The 24,851-nt window shown below is 42.2% G+C and overlaps 1 protein-coding gene across 4 annotated transcripts in view; it reads left to right on the forward strand.

Annotated features, from left to right (window-relative positions):
• Positions 1 to 24,590, forward strand: part of rap1aa (RAP1A, member of RAS oncogene family) — a 44,597-nt gene extending 20,007 nt beyond the window's left edge. For 2 of the 4 annotated variants that reach the window (XM_042342004.1, XM_042342002.1), the window contains exons 2-8: positions 8,026 to 8,111; positions 12,881 to 12,949; positions 16,503 to 16,559; positions 17,731 to 17,871; positions 21,757 to 21,900; positions 22,252 to 22,367; positions 23,976 to 24,590. In XM_042342004.1, the coding sequence (XP_042197938.1) occupies positions 8,055 to 8,111; positions 12,881 to 12,949; positions 16,503 to 16,559; positions 17,731 to 17,871; positions 21,757 to 21,900; positions 22,252 to 22,338 (555 nt within the window). In that variant the 5' untranslated portion in view covers positions 8,026 to 8,054 and the 3' untranslated portion in view covers positions 22,339 to 22,367; positions 23,976 to 24,590. 4 annotated transcript variants of the gene reach the window in all.
• The last annotated feature ends 261 nt before the right edge of the window (positions 24,591 to 24,851 follow it).

The following is a 24,851-nucleotide window of genomic DNA, read 5'->3' on the forward strand; positions in this document are numbered from 1 at the left end:
AATTAAACAATTTGCAGAGTATAAAGACTTGGATCTGCAAACCTGTTGCTGAAGTTTTTATTTTAGTCCGAACTTTAATATAAGGCCTTATCTACACAAAGTAATTTTTGACACGAGCTCTGATTTTTGCATCGCTCCAAATGCACACACTTCTGTTGTGTCTCTACCATCAGACAAACTCCCTGTTGGCAGCAGTGATGGTTGAAAGTGTTGAACTGCTTAGTTGGCGGATGTAATCGCTTTTGCGTACTTCTTTGTACGGAATGAAGTCGAAGTCAAAGCACAACTATGTTCCGTGCAGTTTTGTGCAACTGAACTCTGTCTCCCCACTAAACAGTAATCATAAGCTTTTCACGGAATATACTGTGAAGTGGATTGACTGTATTTTGTGGGCGAAACACAGAAACCAATTGCACGCAGCAGTATCCCACAAACACGTGTGTGTGTGTGTCTAACTGGGCTCTCCTGTGAACCCACGGTTACTAAATGTGACACGCTTGCAGTGCTGATAGGCTGACTACCTGTTTAGACTATAAGCTGATGTATGACATGACCCAAACCTACCCACTGTGACACTACCACTTGACACTATAAGAAGGCCACAATCTCTTACATAAAAGCTTATTGGGATGTGGAACGCATTACCATGAGTGGTTGGTGAAGTGGATCGCATATAAAACGGTATTGGATAGTCACTTGCAGAATAAAAATCTACAGTGTTTTGGGGGAAAAAGCTCCAGTGGGGAAACAGCACAACCAACACTGTGGGCTAAATGGCTGTCATCTTTGCTTAGCATTTTTGTTCCCCTTTGCCTGACTTAATTGGAAATATTTTTTAATCCATATTCTGTCCAGCGCAGAGCTTGGCGAGAGGAATTGACATGTGCTCTATCCCAGCTGGATACTATTGAATATAGCTTTTATTTCATCAATGTTTTTTCCACAAATGCCCTTGGAATTAAAACTGATGAATTTTACACCGCTTTACACAGTCACTATAATTCGCGAGCTTCAGATTTACAGCTCGCATCGTGTCATCCGATTGTGGACAGTCTTAAAGTCCTATTTCACACTGAACCAATGCTTTATAAAGTGCTGATAGTTTCACATTATATCAGTTGATTTGTCTGGAACTCAAACCAGGCTCAAACCTAAAGGTCTGTTTGGTTGGAACGTCCTCCCGACGTAAAAGGCGCTATAAGAATGTCATTAGTTGGTTGGTGGTGGGTTCAGCTGTTAGCAGTCATGTTTCTGGGTTATGCATTGAATTTCACATTTCAGGTTTCCTTACTCCATCGCCTAATAATAATCCCTTCAAAACAGTAATAAATTGGTCATTTTCAATCCACCACTGTTTGTGGGACATTGCTTTGTGCAATTGGCTGCCGCGTTTCGCCCACAAATATACAGTCAATTCACTTTACAGTATATTCTGTGAAGCGCTTTGAGACGTTGAGAAGACGTGAAAAGCGCTATATCAAATGCAATGATTATTATTATTATTAAAATTGGAGTTTGCCATTTAGGCTGACACTTCAGTGCAACACCGGGTGGGGGAGGTGCTGTCGAATGAGATGTTAACTGAGATCTGATTTGCCTATCGGGTGCACGCTAAAGAGCACATGATGTTATTGAATAGAAGTTAGTTTCTCCTGGCTTCCTGGCCAGTTATCCTACACGTTTAAAAAAAACAATAATTTGGTCACTCAATCCATGGCTGATTGTGGGACACTGTTGTGCGCAATTGGCTGCTGCGTTTTGCCCACAAAATATAGAGTCAATTCACTTCACAGTATGTTCTGTGAAGCGCTTTGAGATGTGGTAAGGAGTTATATCAAAATGCAAGGATTATTATATTATAAATCGGTCTTTCAGTCCACGGCTATTTGCTGTACTCAAATTGTTTATCATGGTTGACTATAGACCCCGTTTCTGCACTTGACGGCAAATACCTGTGAAGTGGTTGGAGCTGTTTGAATGTTCTCGGCGCTCTGTACAATGCAAGGATGTTTCTGTCGAGCACTGTTTGATGTTTTTAGTAATGCTAACATTTAAAAGCTCTCACACAAATAATTCGATTGCCACTGTCCTATTGTGCAACAATGGCACACACACAGCATACAATTTGTCAGGAAATTGCATACAATAAATGTTCGGATTAAATGTATTTCCTTGGTAAAGGCCATCTAGACAATATATTGCGTCTTCGGGAAGAGGAGAGACGGGCAAAGGGCAAGTTTTTTTGTTCCATGTTGCAGAGTGCTTTGATTGCTTGATCTAATTTGTACCCTCTGGTTAAACATGGTGAGCTGTAATCAAGATTGCTCTAATGTCGTTTTTTTNGAGAAATTGAGTGTAAGTATTCAGTGCTTTTTTTAAAAAAAATATGTTTTTGGAATGTAACTTTGCTTCTGATCTCTCTAGTCATCAAATGTCCCTTGTTGACCTAGGTCTGGTATTTCGCCCACAAAAATACAGTCAATTCACTTTACAGTATATTCTGTGAAGCGCTTTGAGATGTTTTGAAGACACGATGAGGCGCTATATCAAACGCACGGATTATTATGATAATATTCTGGGTCGATGTACAGCACAAGACTAGTAATATTTGCATATATTTCAGTATTCCTTCTCTGTGGTTCATATGGCAGTTGAGTGTTTTTTAAGCTGTTTTACTGCTTTGGATGGTTTGAATTTTGACAGAAAATCTTCAGGCGATGAGCAGGAAACAAGTGCTGAGAATTTTTTGGTGAACATTAAATTATACGAATCTGAATAGTTTGAAATGAGCAAACCCAGCGCCGCATTCTCGTAACATTTATATATGTATGTGGTACTTGGTGCTATCATTATTGCTCAAATGTCTGTCTTACTGTAACAGCAAATGGCTTATATGGGACGTGGGACCATACAGGTTGCCTGGTGCTGTTGCTGGTGTGAACAGTTCCTGCCCAGGTGCACAGAATCTTAACTGAGATTAGTGAGATCTTACTTTCCTGGATACAGCTGCTTCCAGTCCTTTTTAACAAACATGGCCTTCCTGTTCATTGTATTAGTCAAACAGTTGTGCAGATTGATCTTGTGTCTTGAGCCTTTATCCTTCGTTGCTTGCTATGTCTGAAGCAGGAACAAATTGAGGCCATGAATCCATGTTCAGTCCTGTAGCTTAACGGTTAAAGCACTTGGCTCGCAAGTGGGAGGATCTGGGTTTGATTCCCGGGCAGGGCGAAACATTGGACAAGATCGTTTTTCTGGGGGTAATAATCACTTTTTAAAAAAAAAACTTTGGTTACTAAATCCACGGTTGTTTGTGCCGCACTACTGTGCGCAATTGGCAGCCGTGTTTTGATCAATTGTGGATTGAGTGACCAAATTATTATTATTATTTTTAGAGCAGTGATTCTATCTTAAGTATTCAGGTGGATATCAAAAAGTACACTGACTATTTGCGAGTTGCAGTATATTGCTGTATTCTCCCAACAAAGTACGAGAGAATCGTTTGGATGGGCTTGTTGTGGCCTTTTGTTTTGGCTTGTTGTGGGTGTTATCTCTTCTATCTCCTAAACTTTTGGTCTACTGGATAATGGGGGGGGGGGAGCGGGAGAGAAAGAGAGAGGGAAAGTAGGCTCAGCTTTTACTATCAAAGTACACTTATTCAAATATTTGCGTTAGTACTATTTGTACTGAGTAAAGGCTGGGTTTCTCTGCTTGGCTGGTCTGCTCCCATTGTGGAATTCCTGTGACATAGTGGTGAGAGCACTCGCCTCGCAAGTGGATTAGATTCCCGGGCAGGGCGAAACACTGAGAAACTTTTCTTACCCCACACGCCTCAGTATACCTCGCAGTAAATAGGTACCCAGTTATTAGTCGATTGGCAGATTATTTTCCCAGGTGTCATAATCCCTTACATAAAAAAATGTGGTCACTCAATCTACGACTGTTCGCGGGATGCTGCTGAGTGCAGTTACTTTCCGGCTGCATTTCGCCCACAAAATGTACAGTCACTCCACTTTACAGTATATTCAGTGAAGCGCTTTGAGACGTCTTGAAGACGTGATAAGGCACTTATATCAAATGTGGGGATTATTATTAATATATTGTATCTATAACCAGGAGATTTAAAATCTCATTAATCAGGAACCTGAAATGAGGCCTGTGTTAGCCCACTGTATCATAGTCTCATCAAAATCAATCACCATGTGAGACCCATTTATAATTATATAAGAACTTGGCAGCAATAAAAAAAAATCTGTGCGAAAATGGTTATTCAGTTCTTCGTTCTGCTCTCCATTAGTCACGTGACAACTTATTTACAATGGCTGTTTTATGTTCACGGAATAATTGTAGTATTCAGCTGAATCTAATTTCTGTTTTTTCATGAATAGTCAGTTTATCTTCAGGAGTGAAAATGGCTACTGATTTTTCTTTTTCCCATCCTCGCGTCCATTTTAATGTTCTCAGGACCAGTGTGATCGTCGCAGTGGAGGGATTTGTAAAGACTGAATCCGCTGTGTTGTGATATCGTGTTCCTTTTAACAAATGCTACACCAGTGGAGCCTCTCGTAAAATAATCATTTTGCAGTTTGGTGCCAAGACAGTATTTCTCTTTGTCGGCCTGGCGCGGAGGGTAGCGAGCTCACCTCGGAGTCAGAAGGTTGTGGGTTCAGGTTCCCCCCATGTCGGTACTTGGAATCTCATAATCTAAGGTCACGCTCCAGTGCAGGGCGAGGGGTGTGCTTCATTGTCGGAGGTGCCATCCTTCAGGTGAGACGTTAAACCGAGGTTTCATCCACAGAATAGACAATCAATCCACTTTCATTTTATCCTGCGAAACATTCTGAGACGTCTCAACCACATGATAAGGTGCTATATCAAATGCAAGGATCATCATTCTTGTTGTTTAATCTCAGTACTTTCCAGTACAGATTACTGGAAATAATCTGGACATCAAGGAAGTAACTACAGTACTAAGCCTCTTGTTCCTGCCCAATGATAGCGTAACTAATGAAATGCTGTACTTCACGTGACGGGTAAAGGTAGAAAGTAGATGAGTTAAAGGTCACTAAGGCAACTACCCACGTTCATTCTTTAAGCCCCCATTTGCACGTTTTTGTCAAGTTAATCGAGTGTTTCTGGAACACTCAATGAGGAATGTGTTAAGTTTATCTAAGCAGCTATCTGATCTGCAGGATTTCCCTTCTCCACCCAAAAAAGGTCCTAACTATGTTATACATTCTTTTAGATTAGGTAAACCTTTTTCTAATGTCAGTTAGTGGTTTTCCAAGTGTCGGGCCTATAGAGTGACTGAAAGTATTTATTTATTTCTTTTAGAAAAGAGAATGTGATTTTCATTTTTTGTCAGTTTATGTAATAATAATACTAACAGTTCATGTAACCGCTCTTGTTTTTAGGGTACTGCATCCCAAAGGCTCAATGTGTAGTTAAACAAGGCAGATGCGGAAATGTAGTGATGCAGGTATTAGAGGTGCAGAAGATTTCAGTGCAAATCTCACACACACTATGGCAGTAAAACATTTGTTTAATCGCTTCAAAAAATAATAATAATGATAATTTGGTCACTCGATCCACAGCTGTTTGTGGGGACGCTGCTGTGCGCAATTGGCTGCCGTGTTTCGCCCACATAATACACAGTCAGTTCACATTCCGGTGTATCCTGTGAATTGCTTTGAGCCACCTCAAAAACGTGATAAGGCGCTATATCAATTGCAAGGATTATTATTAATATAATCAAACCGCTCGGAGAAAGTTTTTTTTAATATAAGAACTGATTCAATCCTCAAGACATATTAAATACTTTAAGGAGCGTAAAGGCAGATTATCTGCAGGAGCAAGAAAAAAATGTGAGGACATTCTGTGGTTTCTCTCTTCCTCCCCGATTGCTTTTATGCACTTTTCGTAACCTTACAAGGAGAGGAGAGAGGTTTGCCAACAGCCAATTATAAAATGGGATAATTTGTGAGTGATGTCATTGTTTCAGAGCTGATCTCTTTGCAGGGTTAGCCAAGTTCATACTGCAAATGTAAACAGGCGCTTCATTCTGTTTACTGCAAGCCTCATCATCCGCTGGATTTTTCCAGTTGATTTTCAGTACAATGAGAAATTATCTGCTGTTTACTCCCCGCAGAGGGTTCTTCACTGCCTCAGGTTTTGGGCCAAGAGGGGATGCATTTCCATAAAAAGGCATTTTTTTTAAGAAATGTCGATAGTGAAGAGGAAGTTGCCATTTGCATTCACACAGTTTACTGATGGGATACAACAACTTATATTTATATAACGCCCTTCTCCCCGTGTATTTTGTGGGTGAAACGAACGCGGCAGCCAATTGCGCACAGCAATGTCCCACAAACATTTTTTGGGGGGAGGGATTATTACTCCTGGAAAGCAATCCGCCAATCAACCAACTAACAACTGGCTTCCTACTTGCGTACTATTTAGATAGCTTTATGGGCTGCCATTGATGTGGAAGACAACCTGCACTATGGTCCTAGTAATGTTCAGGGTCACTAATTCAGGGGTAGTGTATTGTGTGTTCTGTAATCCGACTGTAGGAAGTCTTTCTTAAAGCAGAAATGTTCTCTTTCTTTGTACATTCCCACACGAATGCACAGTTGACTTTACAGCGAGAAAAATCTTGTGAATAGCTTTGAGACTTCTGAATGATGTAAAGGTGCAATATCAAATGCAGGAATGATTATATCTTTAGAGAAGCGCTAGAAGCGGGGACAGTCCCTGTGATTCTATAGGTCAAGAAGGGGGTAAGTTCCTTGCGTGCTTCAGAAGCAGAGTGGTGCGTTTTCTCAGGCACTCCCAGTCATTCCAAACACATCTCGAACCTAACATGAACCACTTAAGCCGACAGTAAAAAGGAAAAGTCTCTTGTGAGCACTAACTAACGCCCACTGTACATCATTCAGGAATTAACATAGACGCGAGCCAAGATTGTTGGGTACTGTAGTTCCATTTTTTTATACTGTACAATGAAAAGTCTAAACTGACTCACCAATTGTATAAATAGAACACCTTGGCTCCTGGTGTGAGAATCCCGTCAACAGGTTTGGGGGAAACTCTAGTCTCCGAGCAATAACAAACACAGCGATAAAACTGTTAACATCAGCAACGTCTTTGCTGCAGCTTGGCTAAAAAATATTAAACAAAAAAAGGAATGATTTGAACTTGGATTGAGGTAGTACATCACAGAAGGAATGAATTTGTGACCCAGTTAAACTGCTTTGTGTTACATCAGATTGGTAATGACGGCAGCTCACTGGGCTTCGCTATCTTGATTTCAAAAGGCATGTGATTTACTCAATCTGATGTTCGTCAATTTTTGACCATTTTAAGCAGTGGAATGTTTTCCCACTCCTTTGTTGATTGTAACTTTCGTTGTGTGGCAAGGTTATGGATGGTGTATTGCAAATAATAATAATAATATAATATACCCAACAGTGTAAAAAATACTACAACAGAACCCCTTTAAAACACTTCTTTATAGCTCTGGTTTCCTTATAGCCTATTAGGGATATGGTCATTTACTTATCCAAAAACCCAAAATGGACACTTCAACTCAATCGATGCTTCAAAACATGTGGCTGTATGTGTGGGAAGTCAAAATAGACAACTTTCAGGTCATCCGGCTGCTGCCTCAGTTGCTTCCTGAATGCAAGGGCAATGAATGCCGAAGCGCTAACCAATGATCGTACCCTTTTAACAGCTAGTTAGGATTTTATGGAACCCCAACTACTGTTAACAGGGCTGAGCAGCCTGGCTAGCAGCTTAGAAACCTAGTTGCTCTGGTCTACAAGTGGCTGAGTGGGAGGCTGTTCTGAAGACTAAACAAAAGTTTACAGAATTTTGCATCCCTTGCTTGCTTGTTCCTTTCCCCTGTCAGTTTCTCACATGTACAGATTTACTGATGTTCTTTGCCTGAGTACCTGAGTCTAATTACAGAAGCTGTTTTTACTGCTGCAATGTGTAATGTGCCCTTTTAAACCTCTTCTCTTGCAGATAGTGGCGCTGTGTGAGAACGTCACAGGATGCGCGAATACAAGCTAGTTGTCCTGGGTTCAGGAGGTGTGGGAAAGTCTGCTCTGGTGAGTTCATGACAGTGACTGTTATCCAAACCTTGTTAAAATGGTATTGCTGAATTGATCAAGAGTATTTTCAAGACAAACACTTCAGGCGTTCAGCTAGTGCAGGGCTATAAGAGGAAAGCTGGAGCGGATTGCCCCATTCGTTCAGACCTTCATTGCTGTAGAACAAGGAAGTAAGCAATCTTAACACTGGAGCCAATTTTGGACTATCGCTTTGTCAGAGGCCCTCGGATGCAGAAGTAATTGGTGTTGCATGGAGATGCAGTCGATGGGTACTTGTGAAGTTGGGGAAATAGAGTTCAAATGATGGCCTGAGTAAATTCAGAGCAGGCTGTGTGGTTTGAATGGCCTGCCCTTGTCCCTTTGTACCTTACACCCTGAATAGCCCTGGGTTGTAGAGCAGAAATGGATCATTTCTGATCAGTGCCATCCCATAACTCCTAACTAGAAATTTATTGTGTGCGTGCCAGTGTAGGAGCAGATATACAATGGGCTGGATTAGGAGGAGGTCGTTCAGCCCATCGAGCCTATCCTGGCAGTTTATTAGATCATTGGCAGATCTTTTAATCCTATTTCCCTGCTTTTTCTCCATGCCTAGTAACGCCCTTACTTTCCAAGTTTTTTTTAAATCTATCTCCCTTTTAAGCAACCCAGTTAATTCTGCTTTTACAGCTTTGGGCAGTGCATTCCATATTTTCACAGCTCTTTGCTGACGTAGCTTACAGACGAAGGATAAGATGAGGAAACGTTTGCGTTTTCTGCTCGAACTTCTGGGTTATCTTTGAGAGGAAGTGAAAATTGAAGGTTCAGGCATTATTTTTTTTTAAACGTTGAGAGAATACTTAGTCTGCATTTACAGATCTAAATCTGCCCCCAAAACGTTCAAAGCTCCCCACAACATTTGCCTGAAAAATAATAATAATCCTTGCATTTGGTATAGCGCCTTATCACGTCTTCGAGACGTCTCATAGCGCTTCACAGCATATACTGTAAAATAAATGGACTGTTTTGTGGGAGAAACGTGGCAGCCCCCCAAAAAAGTGCAACCCTTAAGAAAACTGACATCCCGAAACTGACTTGAAGTGTTGTTGCAGTCTTCTGACGTCTTCTTACTCTGCAGATAAATTTGCATGTTCTAAATATTATCTGATGAGTTTTTATATATACATATAAGGAAAATCTTTCTTATTAAATGCTAAATTGAGTTGCACTTGTGAGACATATTGGTTATGACTTTTAGATTGCATTAACTAACTTAATTCATGTAACGTATAACCTTTACCCAGAAGAGCTGCACATGGCTGGCACAACAGTTACTACTTTTCATAAGGTACATAACAATCTTTGAACACTTTGTAGTAAAACTGAGTTCAAACCCAACACGAGAGTTCTACCTATGCATGTTTAGAATGTTTCGCTGCTGTGTATGTGTGTGTGTGTGTTACAATAATCTTTGCTTCAATACAGCGCCTACAGTATTAATATCGCAAAGTGGTTAACAGGCAATTGCTGTCAAGTGTAGTGACTATATGTAGGCAAACTGCTCATAGCAGTGTCCCTCAACCAACAGCTTTTAAGTCGATTGATTTTTGACGTCTTAAAAAGCCCAGACAGATGGTGAATTGGTGAAATCTGGGTTAAACAAGTGCTGGCGTTCATGTCCAGGCGTGGTCTGGTATTGATTGCACTGTTGAATGAGTGTTGGGAGACCTTTCATAGCCTGGGTTTGCGGAAGGTTGAGCGATGCAGTCTTTGTTTCCGTTTTTATTTGAATCCTTTTTGTTTCCTTGAAATGGCTCTACTAGTGACTCATTCTCCAATACTTTTGCTTGGTACTAAAAAAAACAATTGCTACTTGCTCCGTTTATATAATGTAAAGAGACTGAAGTTTCAGTCTGTGCTGGCCGAATGGAAGTCGCTAATCTCACATGTTTTCTTTTTCTCCTCCTTTCTCCCCCCACCCACCACATGCCCTTGACCCATGGCCTCATGGATGCCTCAACTTAAACCATTTGGAAAGATTTTGCTGCTATTGTAACTGATACCCTGACTGCTCGCAGGAAGGAATCTGTTTCCAGTACCCTTTCCAGTGTTGAGTAACAGTCACACAGAGTTGCCCTGTAGAAGTGGTCTGTTTCGCCAAGAGTTCTTCATCTGGAGTAAAGGCAGGAAAGATTATTTAAAAAAAAAAGAATCTGTCCTGCGTTCACGCAAAGTTGGTGTTTAGTGACAATGGTCTAGATCCATAGGCGTGCCTTGTGTTACAGTGGGGTGCGTGCAAGAATAAAGTCAGGGTTTCCGAGTTGTCAGTTTGCCGCTGACATCAATTCCGGTGTAAAGAAGCCGTAAGTGTACTGCACTTTGTGGATTTACGGTGTGTCCGTTCTGTACGTGTATTATTTTGCCTACAAACATATACGATTCACTTTACAGTATATCTTGTGAAGCGCTTGAAGATGTGATAAGGCCTGATATTAAATGCAACGATTATTATTATAAGTGGGTTGGCCTGAAACTATTTGCTGTCTATCAGGTTTTTACCAATGGAACACTTGGACGCTGCAGAAGGCTTTAATTCTACGAGTAGGAGCTGGGAATGTCCTGAGCTTTGGGAAAAAGTGGGGAATTCCGTGTTTTTTTTATTCAGTATTTGTGCAGTGGGATTAATGCTGGCATTGCTGTTGCATCAGTTGGTGGAATTTTGAGGGTACTACAAATAATAATAAGGTAGCTTACGGGGTCTTTTGATAAGGTGCCTTACGGGGTCTTTGAGACGTCTCAAAGCGCTTTACAGAGTATACTGTAAAGTGAATTGACGGTATTTTGTGGGCAAAATTTGTAGCTCTAAACATCTCGCTTGTACGGTGAACATTGATTTTTAATCTTCAACACAAGAGATTGTAATCCGCAAACATCTAGGGACTAAAATTAATGTGTATCAGCCTTGTATTCCATTATATTTTTTATGTATTATCTATTATCAACTGTCTGGGATACCATAATCAACTGATCTGAGGTGCTGATAATCAAATGGGAACGAGAGCTGGGACTCTGTCACATTTGCTTTGCCATCATGGGACAATTTATAGTAACTAAAGCTAATTATACCAGGGATTTGAGCTAACCTGTCACCACATGCCCTCGTCTCGGCCTGGACCGTCTTGCCAACTTTTCAGATATCTTTGACGTACGTCTCTGTATTGGTCCTGCTTGTCAGCACTTTCCCTAGTTGTGTCTATTTATTTCTGTTTTGGCACAGATGTTCCACTCTAGGACAGTATGCTAACATAGAAAAAACTGAGTCTCATTCCTGCCCGCCCCCACCCACCCCCTGCGTTTAATCCAATCTCTTAATCCAATAGATTTGGTGTAGTGGTAATATGTGAAGTTATGAAAAATAGGACAATTGTACACATAATAATCCTTGCATTTGATTTAGAGCCCGATCACATCTTCGAGACGTCTCAAAGCGCTTCACAGAATATACTGTAAAGTGAATTGTATGTTTTGTGGGCAAAACACGAATTGCGCACAGCAGCGTCCCACAAACAATCGCGGATCGATTGTCCCAAGTTATTGTTTTTTTCCAAATGACCCAGAAATAGTGAATATCTGGGGTCGTCTGAAACCATTTGACCTCAGAGGTTAAATCAGTAAATCTCACTGAACGTGAGGCTCAGAAGTGGCCTATATTGACAGCGATGTTCAGTTACGCAACTACGCGCATTGACGCTCTCCTCGCCTGATGTGCGTGGGTTCAGTTTTCACACTCATGGTCAATTTCTCGTGTTTACAATTCCCATTACGCTTCTAACTAATTAGTGTTTTCAGTCAGTTATATTGGTTTGCTTAATGCAGTTCTAAAAATGTGGTCTCCCCAATGGCACAGTGAGCTTGATTTGTTCTTGTAATTCAGCCAAACGTTCAGGAGTGGTGCTGGGGTTCAGTCCCTCGTCTGCGCTAGGGACCTTGATAAGCTGTTTTATCTTGTACTGAAAAGTAGAACCAGGGAACATGGCCTGCGATTAAAGGGGGGGAATTTCAGAACAAACTGCGGAAACACTACTTCAGTGAGTGGGCAGTAAATGTATGGAACAGGCTCCCTCGGGAGACGATGGAAGCAGAAAGTGTTGATTGTTTCAAGAATAAATCAGGTAGATTTTTGCTGGAAAATAATACCTGGAGATACAGTATATGGTTTGGGGACACGACATGTAAAGTGACTGTCAGGATGGTGGAAAGCGAACTAGATGAATCTTGGTCTTCTTTCACCTTATAGCAAACTCTTAGGTTCTTATGAATTGGCTGATTGCAACTGGGATGTTCTATGGCTACTCCTGTTCGTCCCAGCAACTTATTTTAGGAGTGGAAATTTGGCTTGGGTTTCTTTTTTTGACTCCTATCCACAGGTGACTCCTGGAGATACATGGATGTGGCTAGTTAATGGTCTGGGTTGATGTTGTGTTGGCTGCTTTTAAAGAACGTGCAAATTGTAAAGGAGATGTTTAAAACTACTGTACTTGACTTAAAAAATGGCAGCAACTCACTGGTTGAGTTCCCAGCGCAAATGTTAAAATCTTTTAAGTTGCTGATCCTTTTTTTTAAAAATTGTTTTAATGTATCTCAGCACATTTCTTTGATTGTTTTTTTAAAAAAAATCTGAAATAATGCAAACATTTCCTCTGCCCCTCCTCCCCAAAACCCCACAGAGCGTTGGTCTAATTTCAAATGCCGTTGTCCTAACCACATGCTCCTTTCTTTTTTTTCAGACCGTACAATTTGTTCAGGGAATATTTGTTGAAAAGTATGACCCCACAATAGAAGATTCCTACAGAAAGGTGAGAGGTGATGGGGCAGAGACTGGGGGCTGAGGTAGGATGGGGTTGGTTTGGGCAGGAGAGAGGAGTATTGAGAATGATTGCTTGCACCAGCTATTATCGTAGCTCAAGCACTCATTCGTGGCCGTAAAATCTGGTTTGTTTAAAGGGGTTTTTAATCCATTAACACGGTTGTTTGTTCATCGACCTGCTTATTCCCGAACCCACTACCCACTGCCTCCGCTCGACTAACTCCAGCCTCCTGCATGTCCCTCATGCTCTCTGTTCCACCATCGTTGGCCGTGTTTTCAGCCACTACGCCCCGAAACTCTGGAACTCTTTTCCTCTATCCCTCTGTCATGCCCCTTCCTTCCCCATCTTCAGATTGAGCCCGAAGCCCTTCCTCTTCGACCGTACCTACGGTCACCTCCCTATACTGCCAGCTCGGTGTCGTGCTCCACCACTGTCAAGCGCTCTGGGACCCTACCCTGCTTGAGGGGCGCTGTGTAAATGCAAGTTGTTGTTGTTCAGGTCTGTCTTTTGTACCAAACTTTGGGCCTTTTATAACCTTATAAAATTCTAAAATGGTGGATCATGTTCACAGCCTGTGTTAATCGGTTGAAAATTATAGATTGGGAAATTATATTCAGTGATCGCTGGAGATACAGATCAAGACCTATCAAGACCTAGATCTTATCCTTCCAGAATACTGTCTTTCTGTTACGGTATTGAGTTGTTTCTTGTCTGAGTCCTGCCCACAATTACCTTTCCTGGCAACTTGCTCCAGCTGTTGCTTACTCTCTTGTTAAATAAATCATCCTCTGCGTAAACTACATTTTAACTTGAAGCTCTTTCTTCTTTTGTTTAAGGATGTTACTGAAGGCAAGCCTCTGTGCATTGACCTTTTGAAACCTGAACTATTGCATTAAAAGAAACCTAGATAAATCTCCACCCTATTATTTTCTTGTCAACACAAGTACTTTTGCAATGCAAAGTGTTGTTCTTATTATTTTTTGGGGGGGTGGGAGGAGAAAGCATCCCTTGGTTCATCTGTTTTGTTACCATTTTAATAGATGAAGCCCTGTAATTTTGCACAAATACCTGAGGATTTTGTAATGAACTTTGATTACACCCTGAAGATTAATGCTGCATTGCCGTTTGTCCACAGAAAGGTCCATTTAATCCAACTGTGGCTGGTGATCACAAAGCCACCTGCTGTTCAGCAATGCATGTCATCTCATCTCCTCCTCCTTCATTCTTCCCCAAACCCATGTTAATCAAGTACAGCAGCAGCATTTCACAGCCCTCTCTTTCTCCCCCCTTTTAAGACTTCTTTTTAAAAAATAGGGTTAAATTACAATATTGTAATCTGAGTTATTTGGAGCTAAGGGTCAATGATATTTACACGTGATTCAAAGGATGAATTCAATCGCACTTTCAACGGGCTGCAGCTGGAGATGGCCCTTTACTACTACAACTACTACTACTACAACAACAACCACAACAAATTACATTTGTATAGTGCTTTTCACATCGGGAGGACGTTCCAAGGCGCTGGGTGACTCTTTACTCTGACTGCTCTGAAATGATGTCAGGGTTCAGTTGCCTCATTTCATTATTTGGCTTCCCTCCAGTCTTGCTTGAAGGGCAGTTTGGTTTGATCGTACTTTGTCTCCTACCAGATTCCTCCAAGGGCTGGGAGGGAGAGAGGTATCGTAATCTATGACTCTTTAAATGAAGAAATCTCTTGTTTAGCAATGGAAGAAGTGGTCTGACAATCGGACTGCTTTGATTGAAGGACTCGACTTGCAATGAAATCCTTCATCAGGCTATCCTCAATTACGTCCTCACACTCTAACACTGCAGCTATTATTGCGGCACTGAATGTTTTGTATTGGAGATTTCCCTTTTTTTAAAAAAAAAGAGCCCTGGTTCGATGCATCACCCATTGTTCTCGAATACACGCACTGACTCTGTGTGTTTGTCCTGGCAGTTCCACTTCGAGTTCAGTGGATATCAAATAAATAGCACACAAGTAATAGTAAAATGCTTCGATGTGTGTCGAAAAATGTGAACTATCAGTTGTTCACACTTGTAGGGCTTTCCTAGTAATAATAATAATCCTTACATTGGATATAGCGCCTTATCACATCTTCGAGACGTTTCACAGTGCTTCACAGGATACACTGCAAAGTGAATTGATTGTGTATTTTTGGGGCGAAGCTTGGCAGCTAATTGCGCACAGCACCGTCCCCACAAACAGCCATGGATTGGCTGACCAAATTATTATTTTTTTTGAAGGGATTATTACCCCCGGAAAAGCGATCCACGAATCGACTAACAGTTGGGTTCCTACTTACTGCTGGTAAACCGAGGAGTGTGGAGTAAGGAACTTGCCTAACATTTCGCCCTGCCTGGGAATCAAACCCAGGTCTTCTCGCTTGTGAGGCGAGCGCTCTAACCACTGAGCTACAAGACTCCACGAGTAGTTTTAATGCAGAGTGACACTGACCTAGGACCCCACTGAGCACGGCTTCCAGTCAGCACTGGAGTGTGCAGTGATAGGTTTATAAGCTGATTAAGAGTTTAGTTTTGGATTTTGCGACTGGCTTTTACTGTCAAACAGTCAGAATAGTGCTTGCTCTTTAAATTGCTCTCTCACGTAATCCAAACAGTTGATCCAAAGTGAGTACTAGCTGTTATTCTGAACATTGACTGACGTGGGCCACCCTGCTTCTCTTACTGGAATAAAGACCCCAAGTGGTTTGGCTCGATGCACATTAAACATTTATTTGAGTTTCCTCGAGTCCCATATGCCCTAATTATATTGAGTAATAAGCACTCCCTCTGTTTATCTTTGGAAATATTATTGAGATCTGTGGGTTGCAAGGAAAACCCAATGTGAACACTTCTCCAGCCCCTGGGTATTTCTTGGAGTTTGGGGAAATACATTGAGAATCACTCGATGAAAGTTCTGAATGAATTCACCTGTGAACATAAACGTTTTCAGTGGAAAATACAGTAGCAGCTATTGTTTCTGAAGACCTGCCAGCCCTCATACTCACTGCTCTTGTTCCTTTTAACGCTTCATACATGGAGTCCTGCAGCTCACTGGTTAGATCTCGCAGGCAAGAGGACCTGTGTTCAATTCCCGGGCAGGGCGAAACGTTCAGCAAGTTTCCTCACTCCACACACACGTCTTTGTTTACCGAACACTAAATAGGAACCCAGTTGCTAATCGATTGGCGGATTATGTTTTGGGTGTAATAATCCCTCCATAGATAAGTAAATAATAATAATTTGGTCACTCAATCTACGATTGTTTGTGGGACACTACTGTGCGCAATTGGCTGCCACCTTTCGCCTGCGAAGTATACAGTCATTACACTTTACAATATATTCTGTGAAGCACTTTGAGACGTTGCGAAGACGTGATAAGGCGTTGTTCGAATGCAAGGATTATTATTATTATACTTCACTAAATGCCTTATGTGACATGTGATAGGATTGTTAACTTTGAGTATCTGATTGTGAAGAGGTTTACTGAATATGTGTTGTTTTTCTTTCTTTGCAGCAAGTTGAAGTAGACAGCCAACAGTGTATGCTTGAAATCTTGGACACAGCAGGAACAGTAAGAAATCTTTCCTCCATACACAATCTTTAACTGGCTACTGTAAATGTATTTCACTCACAACTTGCAGGTCATTAAATGTATCCTATAAATGGATATAGATATATATATATATATATACGCGCACACACAGACATTGCATTACACTGACGTTATGACATTGCTGGATTTAATGAAGAGGCAAAAAAAGAATCCAATGCCCTAAATTGTCTAAATCTCACAGATTTACGAGGAGGGAAGAAGCCAAATTAAAGAGCTTTAACTCCTGAAATCTTGTGGAAACCTCACCTCTTTATCTGCCTTCAGACATGCTTGTTGTCAAAGTCCTTTCATCATTTGTCTAAATTTCTGTTATATTTTGCCTTCCTCTGTTGATGATAAATTGAGGATCAAAAGGCCTTATTAGGCTGTCGCTCCTGATGTGAACTGTGCATTTCCTCCATTCGCTCTACGCTAGCACCAAAGCCTATTCAAACATTGCCATTAAATCCTCTTACTATCGAACATTCTCTTATTGTCTGCCAGTAAATTGAGTATGTTGATGCATAACCCCTCAAAGGTGCTCGATAACAGCATGTTCTGTGTTGCTTGAGGGACATCAGCTCCTGTTGTGTCTTGTGTTGGCAGAGTGCATCCATGTATTGTGGATAAAATACATCTTTGCAAAGCAGTGCAGCAATAGACAACAGTTTGCGATTGTAAAAGTTGCTTCTTTTGGAGCTCATTACTAATCTTGAGCCTTGTTCTTTCAAAGAGCCATGATTTCCCCTTCCTCCTTATATTCCTCATCTAAATTTACCCCCATATTCAATCTCTATGACTCATTGTTGCTGATGCAACTTATTTTTTTGTCAGCCGGGAGTCTGACACGTGCGGAAACCCATCCCCATTGCTTAAAAGTGTCCAAGCCAACCTGAGATTTCCATGCATCCCAGCTACACATGGGAATCCCAGGGATAGATTGTTGGAATGGAATGTGCGTTCTCTCTCTCTTCCTGGAGGGACATACAAATTAACTGCTGTGTATTCTATTTATAACACTCATGTTTTCTTTTTCCAAAGTTTTCTTTCGGAAGCCACTTGAGTGATGGTTTGACTTGAAACGTACTATTTATGCAATTTATGCAAGAGGGAAACACTAAATTGCTGTGTGTGCCTTTGTCCATTACAGGAGCAGTTCACGGCAATGAGGGATCTGTATATGAAGAACGGCCAGGGGTTTGCACTAGTATATTCTATAACGGCACAGTCCACATTTAATGACTTACAGGACCTCCGGGAACAGATCCTCCGAGTCAAGGACACTGAAGATGTAAGTAAACAGCTCTCCGACTGCAACAGCAAATCTAGACACGTTTGTCAATCTCCCGTCAATGGGCTAACGTTCCATACCGAAGCCAATGGCTCTCCTTTAACTCTGAGTTGGCAGCGCGACTCTTTTCTAAGCCAAATGCAGTATACAGTCACCTCCTACCCCAACTCCCTGCCCTCCAGCGCCTGACGAATTTTGTAAATGGAGAACACACATCGTTTGTGGGTTTCTAAGTTTACAGGGAAAAAACAGTTGTTTGTTCCAGGTTTCTCTTTTCTCTGTCTCCCCCAGCCCCCCCCCCTCTCTCTCTCTCTTTCTCTCTCTCACTCCCCCCCGCTCCCCCAGTCCAATTTTGTGTGTGTTTGGTAAGCATTTCATACAGCCTAACGGGAACTGGTAGCTGAGCTTAAGCAACCGCCTGCAGGAAGTTGTCTTTCTGTGTATGAATCACAAGGGAATTTCCCATTAATGATAAAATCAACAGCTGTAAAGCATTAATAGCCAGGGCTTCACTTCCCACCTTCCCTGATACTACCCGGACACTGATCTCCCACAGCACTAACCCTTTAATTTATTTGCCTGTGTGTGAGGGAGGGAGAGTTAAGCAAATAGTTCTACGTACAGAATTGTATTTATGAATAGATCTCTTAAACACCTCATCTAAATGTTCTAAGTGTTCACATTAATCCTTCTGAGATATTAGGTTCACCTTTCCACAGCTTTGTTTCCATCCCTGAGCCTTTTGAGCTCAGTAAGGTGAAAGCCATTGCATTATCCCTAAATGACTGTACGCTTGTGAAATAAGGAAGGGTGCATTGCTCAGTGGTGTGCGGAAGCTCTTGGTTTCCCATCAATCTGCTGTAACATCCCAGCCCGTTGTTACAAAACTGAATTGTAGATTTACTTCACATAAGGAGGCTGTTCACCCCATTGTGCCTGTGCTGGTGCTCTCTCCCCCAGTGATTCTGTCAATTCTGACCCACTGTTATAGCTGGGGTTATGCTTGCTCCATTAACATGGGGGTCCTAGCTCAGTTAGAGCACTTGCCTCACAAGCGATAGGACCTGGGTTTGATTCCTAGGCAGGGCAAAACATTGGGCAATTTTCCTTACTCCACATGTCTCTGTTTACCAGCAGTAAGTAGGAACCCGGTTGTTAATCGAATTTGGTCACTCAATCCACCACTGTTTGTGGGACGTTGCTGTGTGCAATTGGCTGCCACGTTTCGCCCACAAAATATACATCAATTCCCTTTATGGTATATTTCTATGGAGCGCTTTGAGACGCCTCAAAGAGGTGATCAGGAGCTATATCAAATGCAAGGATTATTAATGTTGTAAAACTCCTAAACTTTGTTAAATCAGTAACTTGTGATGAATTTTTTTTTGTCCTCTCTTCCCTCCCAATTTTGATCTGCCGTTTTAATCGTCGAAATATTTGCTGTATTGTGCGTGCGGAGACTGGACAATTACATGAGGCCAGTTTTTAGTTCAGAAAGGTTATTGTACTCGAATAGTGGGAACAGTGTTCTCCTATATGGTTGAATCTGGGCCATGTTTTCATTAATCTATTCAAATGATGATCTCATTTAGTAAATCGTGATGTTAAAAAAAGGGGAAACTCTAGGCTAGTGGATTAAGATTGTTCTCGCAAAGTGAGTCTAACTTGGAATTTAATAACTAACCCACCAGGTGTAAATGTGACTAGTTGGGGATTCATGGTGTGAAGAGTCCTGCAGTCTAGGTTTCAAAATTGACCACAATTTACCGTTTTACATTAAAAAAAAATTACCAGGGGAGTTTTTTTAAAAAATCGCCAGACCAAATTCCGTCAGGCAACCGGAATAAACAGGAAGGGAAGGAATTTTCCAACCCGCGGCAATGATTCCCATTTTAGTCCTTGTGGAACTTTACCTGGTACGAGGAAGGGGATGTAGGCTTAGATGCTTTTGAATGACTCCAGTTTACACTGATGATGATACTGAACTGGCTTTAAAGGTTACGTTTTCATGTAACTGAAAGCTCAGGCAACTAATCCTTCATGTGAGCAGGTCAATCAATCCCTGATGTGTCGAAACACATCCAATTAGGGACATAGCTCGACAGACTTGAGCTGGGATGAACACGCCTGCACTGATCCCCCTGTTGATGGCGAGGTCTAGCTTGAGTCCACATTCACTGAAGATTATCTGCTGGTGGGAAGCCAGCACATCTGTTATGAGTAGAGAAGCGTCTCTCTAGTGGTTATTATTAGTTTATTTTTCGACCTGTGATAAGCCTGGAGGTTGGAAAATACAAGCAGTTTGTAGCTGTGATGAGGGAAGGGGTGCACATGCTTTTAGTCATTTAGAGGCCATGCTAGGAACTCAACACTTCCCCCACCATACATGGTCGTGTAGGAAAATTCCACCCACTCTTAACATACAGATCTTTATCCGTTCGACCATCTCTGAGTTGAGACTTGGGCAACAATTGAGTGATATTAATTGGCCGATTCGCTACTTTGGGTGGAAAGTCCTCACTGCAATAGGGGAATTCTGTCTATCCCATCTGTTCTCCATCAAAATCATTGCAGCACTAAAGCCGTGAGATCTGTACTGTGTTCACCAGTAATGTCAAAGATAAATGGAGCTAAAGTTAATAACACTTTTTTTCTTGTGTAGTTCTTCCTCTTCCTTTCCAGTCAGCTGCTGATGACTTGTTTCAATGTGGCTTGAACTGTGATGGTAGCAACTTCCTCGTTGTTGTTATAATAAATAATCACTCAATCCACGACTGTTGTGGGACACTGCTGTGCGCAAATGTTGTGTGCGTGTGTGTTTGTATGTGTGCGTGTGCATGTATATAATTTATACAGTAGATGACTATGTCTCTCGGGACTGTTTTGTTCAAGAGGAAAATTCCAGGAAGCGTAAATGTTTTCATAAGTACAGCCAAGGTTTGGTTCTTCGAAATGTTCGAACGTGTTCTTGGGTTATTGTGAAAACACTGTTACCCGTGTTCAGTAATGGACAGTTTCCCTGCTGCGAGCAAACACTGCCCGTCTGTGATGAAAAGCATCAGGGTCCTTCATCAAACGGAATGAACTTCCACGCAAAAGTAGTCGACCTCTTTGGGAACAGTGAAATGTGCCAGAAAGACGGACATCTCTCTCTGACCAGACTTCCATTTGCAATTGCTTCATTCGTATTGCCATCTAGTAGCCTCTGTATGTTAGCCACTGATAGAAGAAGCGTTTCCTCTTAAGATGAAGTGTAGGTGTGGCTTCAGATGAGCTCGGAGTAAATTGTGTGCTGCATCTCCAGGGTAGGAGGGTTTAGGATGGGTCTAGTTTTTTGGGGGGCGTTGTGGGAGGAAGAGATATGAACAGTGGAATGTTTTGGACCATCTTTATTGAGAAGATTTCTGGCCTCATCTTGTCAGAACGGCATCTCTCATAAACATTGGGCCTTTTGTGTAGAATGAACGTCTTGCTACACTTCACACAAGGATCTGTTCTGCTCATGTTTGTCTCGGGCTGTTGCTTCACGGTGTGTGTCTGCCACTCACCCGAGTCCCGGATCATCCTGAAATTCCGTGCTCTGTATATTTGGGATCTTCCCTCAGAACCCTACTCATCAGAAGCAGTTTGGAGTCAACCTTCTGCTCCAGAACATTGGCCACAGCCAGTGGGGATTAGCCTGGCTGCTGTGATTCACAACTCGTTGTAAAGTAAGTCCTGTAAGTGAGTCGTTTTGTAGACTTGAATATCAGCCTTTAGGATGACAGGGGAAAGAGTTTCGTAGGGAGATGGATGGTGGTGATGGAGTTAGGATTGTCTTCATTTTGTGTGTTTGGCAGGCAGACGAATCCTGACTGAACAAATGTGTGATGTCTTGTCCTGCAGGTTCCCATGATACTAGTCGGCAATAAATGCGACTTGGAAGATGAACGAGTCGTGGGCAAAGAACAGGGCCAGAACCTAGCGAGACAGTGGAACAACTGTGCCTTTTTAGAGTCCTCTGCGAAATCAAAGATCAACGTTAATGAGGTAAGAAAAGGCAACACACTGCAGATGCTGAAAATCTGAAATAGAAACAAGTCGCTGGGAACACTCAGCCGGTCAGGTAGCACCTATAGAGAGAAGAAAGTGGGTTAATATTTCAGGTTGATGACCTGACGACCAGGTTCTGACGAAAGGTCATTGACCTGAAATGTTAACTCACTTTCCTCTCTCCATAGATGCTGCTTGATCTGCTGAGTGTTCCCAGCGACTTCTGTTTTTATTTTAGTTAATGAGGTAAGAGCCAGTCTATGGCACGAACAATTACATCATATCAAATGCATGGATCATTGTTGGAATGTAACCTAACGTTTGCTTGTTTCTCCCCTGTGTCTACAGATCTTTTATGACCTGGTCAGACAGATCAATAGGAAAACACCAGTGGAAAAAAAGAAAAGTAAAAAGAAGAGCTGTTTGTTGCTATAAACTTCTGCTCCGCAGCAGGTCTGAGCCAGGTAAGGCCCTCACAGCAAAACCTGACAGCAATGCTGTTGATCTGCTTATTCCCCAACCCACAACCCGCTGCCTCCGCTCGACTGGCTCCGGCCTCCTGCCCTCATGTCCCTCATGCCCTCCCTCCTGTCCACCATCGGTGGCCGCGCTTTCAGCCACTACGCCCCGAAACTCTGGCACACTTTCCCTCTATCCCTCCTCCTTGCCCCTTCCCCTTCTTTCAACTCGTGCCTGAAGACCTTCCTCTTCAACCGTGTCTGCCGTCTCCTCCCTCCAGCTTGGCATCATGCTTCACCACTGTTGAAGTGCCTGTGTGAGGGGCGCTATATAAGTGCAAGTTGTTGTAAAAGCTCACATTGCAGTGTAGACTTGGGTTTCACTTTGGGGCTGATGCCCCTTTATGTTCATGGTGTATGTGTGTGTGTGTGTGCACATGCAATTTTGCACAAGAGATGTTAAACAGTAACAACAAATTAGATTTGTAAAGTGCCTTTCACGTTGGGAGGATGTCCCAGGGTGCTGGACAGTTAGGGATTGGGACCCGAGCTGGGGGTTGGGATCGGGAAGGAAGGATGTCCCAGGGTGCTGGACAGTTAGGGATTGGGACCCGAGCTGGGGGTTGGGATCGGGAAGGGTAGAGAGCAGCTGAAAAGGAGAGGTTCCATCTGGTCAACGAACAGCATCTGTAAACCTGGCGCTGCTCCAGGGCCGGTGTGTGAGGATGCGGTGAAGTCTCTGTTCTGCCGTGCACTGCCCTCTGCTGCCTCCATATGTACTGCCACTTCCTGTTAACGCCTTTTCAACTTCCTGCTTGAAAAACATTAACCCCTTTTTACTTTATAAAACCGTCTGTTCGCAGACACAGCAGTCAGCAGTTTTGTACATTGAGAGAATTGTTCACCTTCACTGTTACTTTGGAACTCCATCCCACAGTCACTTCGCCTCTCTCCCTCCCTCGCCTCCTTCAAGGCCTGTCTCAAGACCCTCCTCTTCGATCGCACCATTGACCACCCTCCCTGCCCTCCACCCCTCGCTGATCCCAACCCCCAGCTGGAGTCCAAACCCCTGACTGTCCAGCGCCTTGAGACGTCCTCCTGACGTGACAGTCACCGTGTAAATGTCGTGTGTAAATGCTGTTTGCTGTTGTTCCTTCCTGTTGTTCTCACCTTGCTTTGATTTCGTGTTCAACATGCTCTTATGTTTGTTTCTTTTGCTGATTGCTTATGAACCTTTTAGTTACATGAAGTTATTACTTGTACTCTTATTGAAGTGTTCTGCTTCGCGTGCACCCTCCCCCTCCCACGCTGGCGAACTTTCCGACACTTTGCTCTCGCCGTCTGAAACTCTCTTCCAAAATCCCTTTCAACTCGCTCACTCCCTCTCTGCCCTCGAAACCTCTTAGATTGTGCGGTTAGCCACCCTTCCCCTTCTCCCTCGCAACTCGGGCTTTCATCCTCTTTGTTAAAGTGCTTTGTAAATTTTTCCCCATGTGAAAGGAGTGGCCTAAGATCAACTCGTTGAGCGTTCCGATACCAATTCCTTGTATTTGTCTGTATTTCTGTGTCACCCTCACGGTCCCATGTGCTAACTCTGCGTCTGATGATCTGCAGGTATGAAGAACTGTTGCCTAATTGGAAAGTGCCAGCATTCCAAATTTAAAACAAAACTAACATATCTGAAGAGGCTTCACCCGTTTTTATATCTTGGATAAAGATCTCCTCCTAGAAGACGGTTTGCACACACACACACTGTTCCTGAATTTGCTCTGTACATCGCTTGAAAAGACAGTATTTTCACCTTTGCATAGTGGTATAGCAGATGTGGATTTAATGATATGAGTTTAGTTGTATGATTATACAAAGACAACGCATGGACACGTTTCCAATGTTCTAGATGTTGCAAGTGAAATTAAAAGTTGATTAGATATTGGCCTTTTGTCGTTGCACCTCTTCTCCCTATCAAGCACTAATAGTTCAATAGTTTGACATATTTGTCCTCTGATGGACTTATCCCAACAGTTAACATCTACTTTTGGTTCTGGCGACTTCATTTTATATTGGGAAGTTGCGAGATCACATTACTTTCACTATACAATTGTATTCTAATTAAAAGATGTTTTGTGCATAATGCTTTGAAAAAAAATGGGTCTTTTATAGGAAAACTGTGGAAAACTGATTTCTATGTCTCTCTCAAAGCTGAAATATATTATACTAAACCAACTCTAATACAGCTTCCTGTGTCTCATTTATTTTCGTTCTCAGATCTAGATGCCTAGACACTAACCAAGGTCCGGTCTACCTGTTCAGGTAGACATTAATAATAATCCTTGCATTTGTTATAACGCCTTATCACATCGTTGAGACGTCTCAAAGTGATTCACGGGATATATAGTAAAGTGTAGCGACTGTGTATTTTGTGGGTGAAATGCGGCAGCCAATTGCGCACAACAGTGTCCCACAAACAGTCGTGGATTGAGGGACCAAATT

Source organism: Callorhinchus milii, unplaced genomic scaffold, assembly GCF_018977255.1.
Source record: "Callorhinchus milii isolate IMCB2004 unplaced genomic scaffold, IMCB_Cmil_1.0 Scaffold19, whole genome shotgun sequence".
Classification (NCBI taxonomy): domain Eukaryota; kingdom Metazoa; phylum Chordata; class Chondrichthyes; order Chimaeriformes; family Callorhinchidae; genus Callorhinchus; species Callorhinchus milii.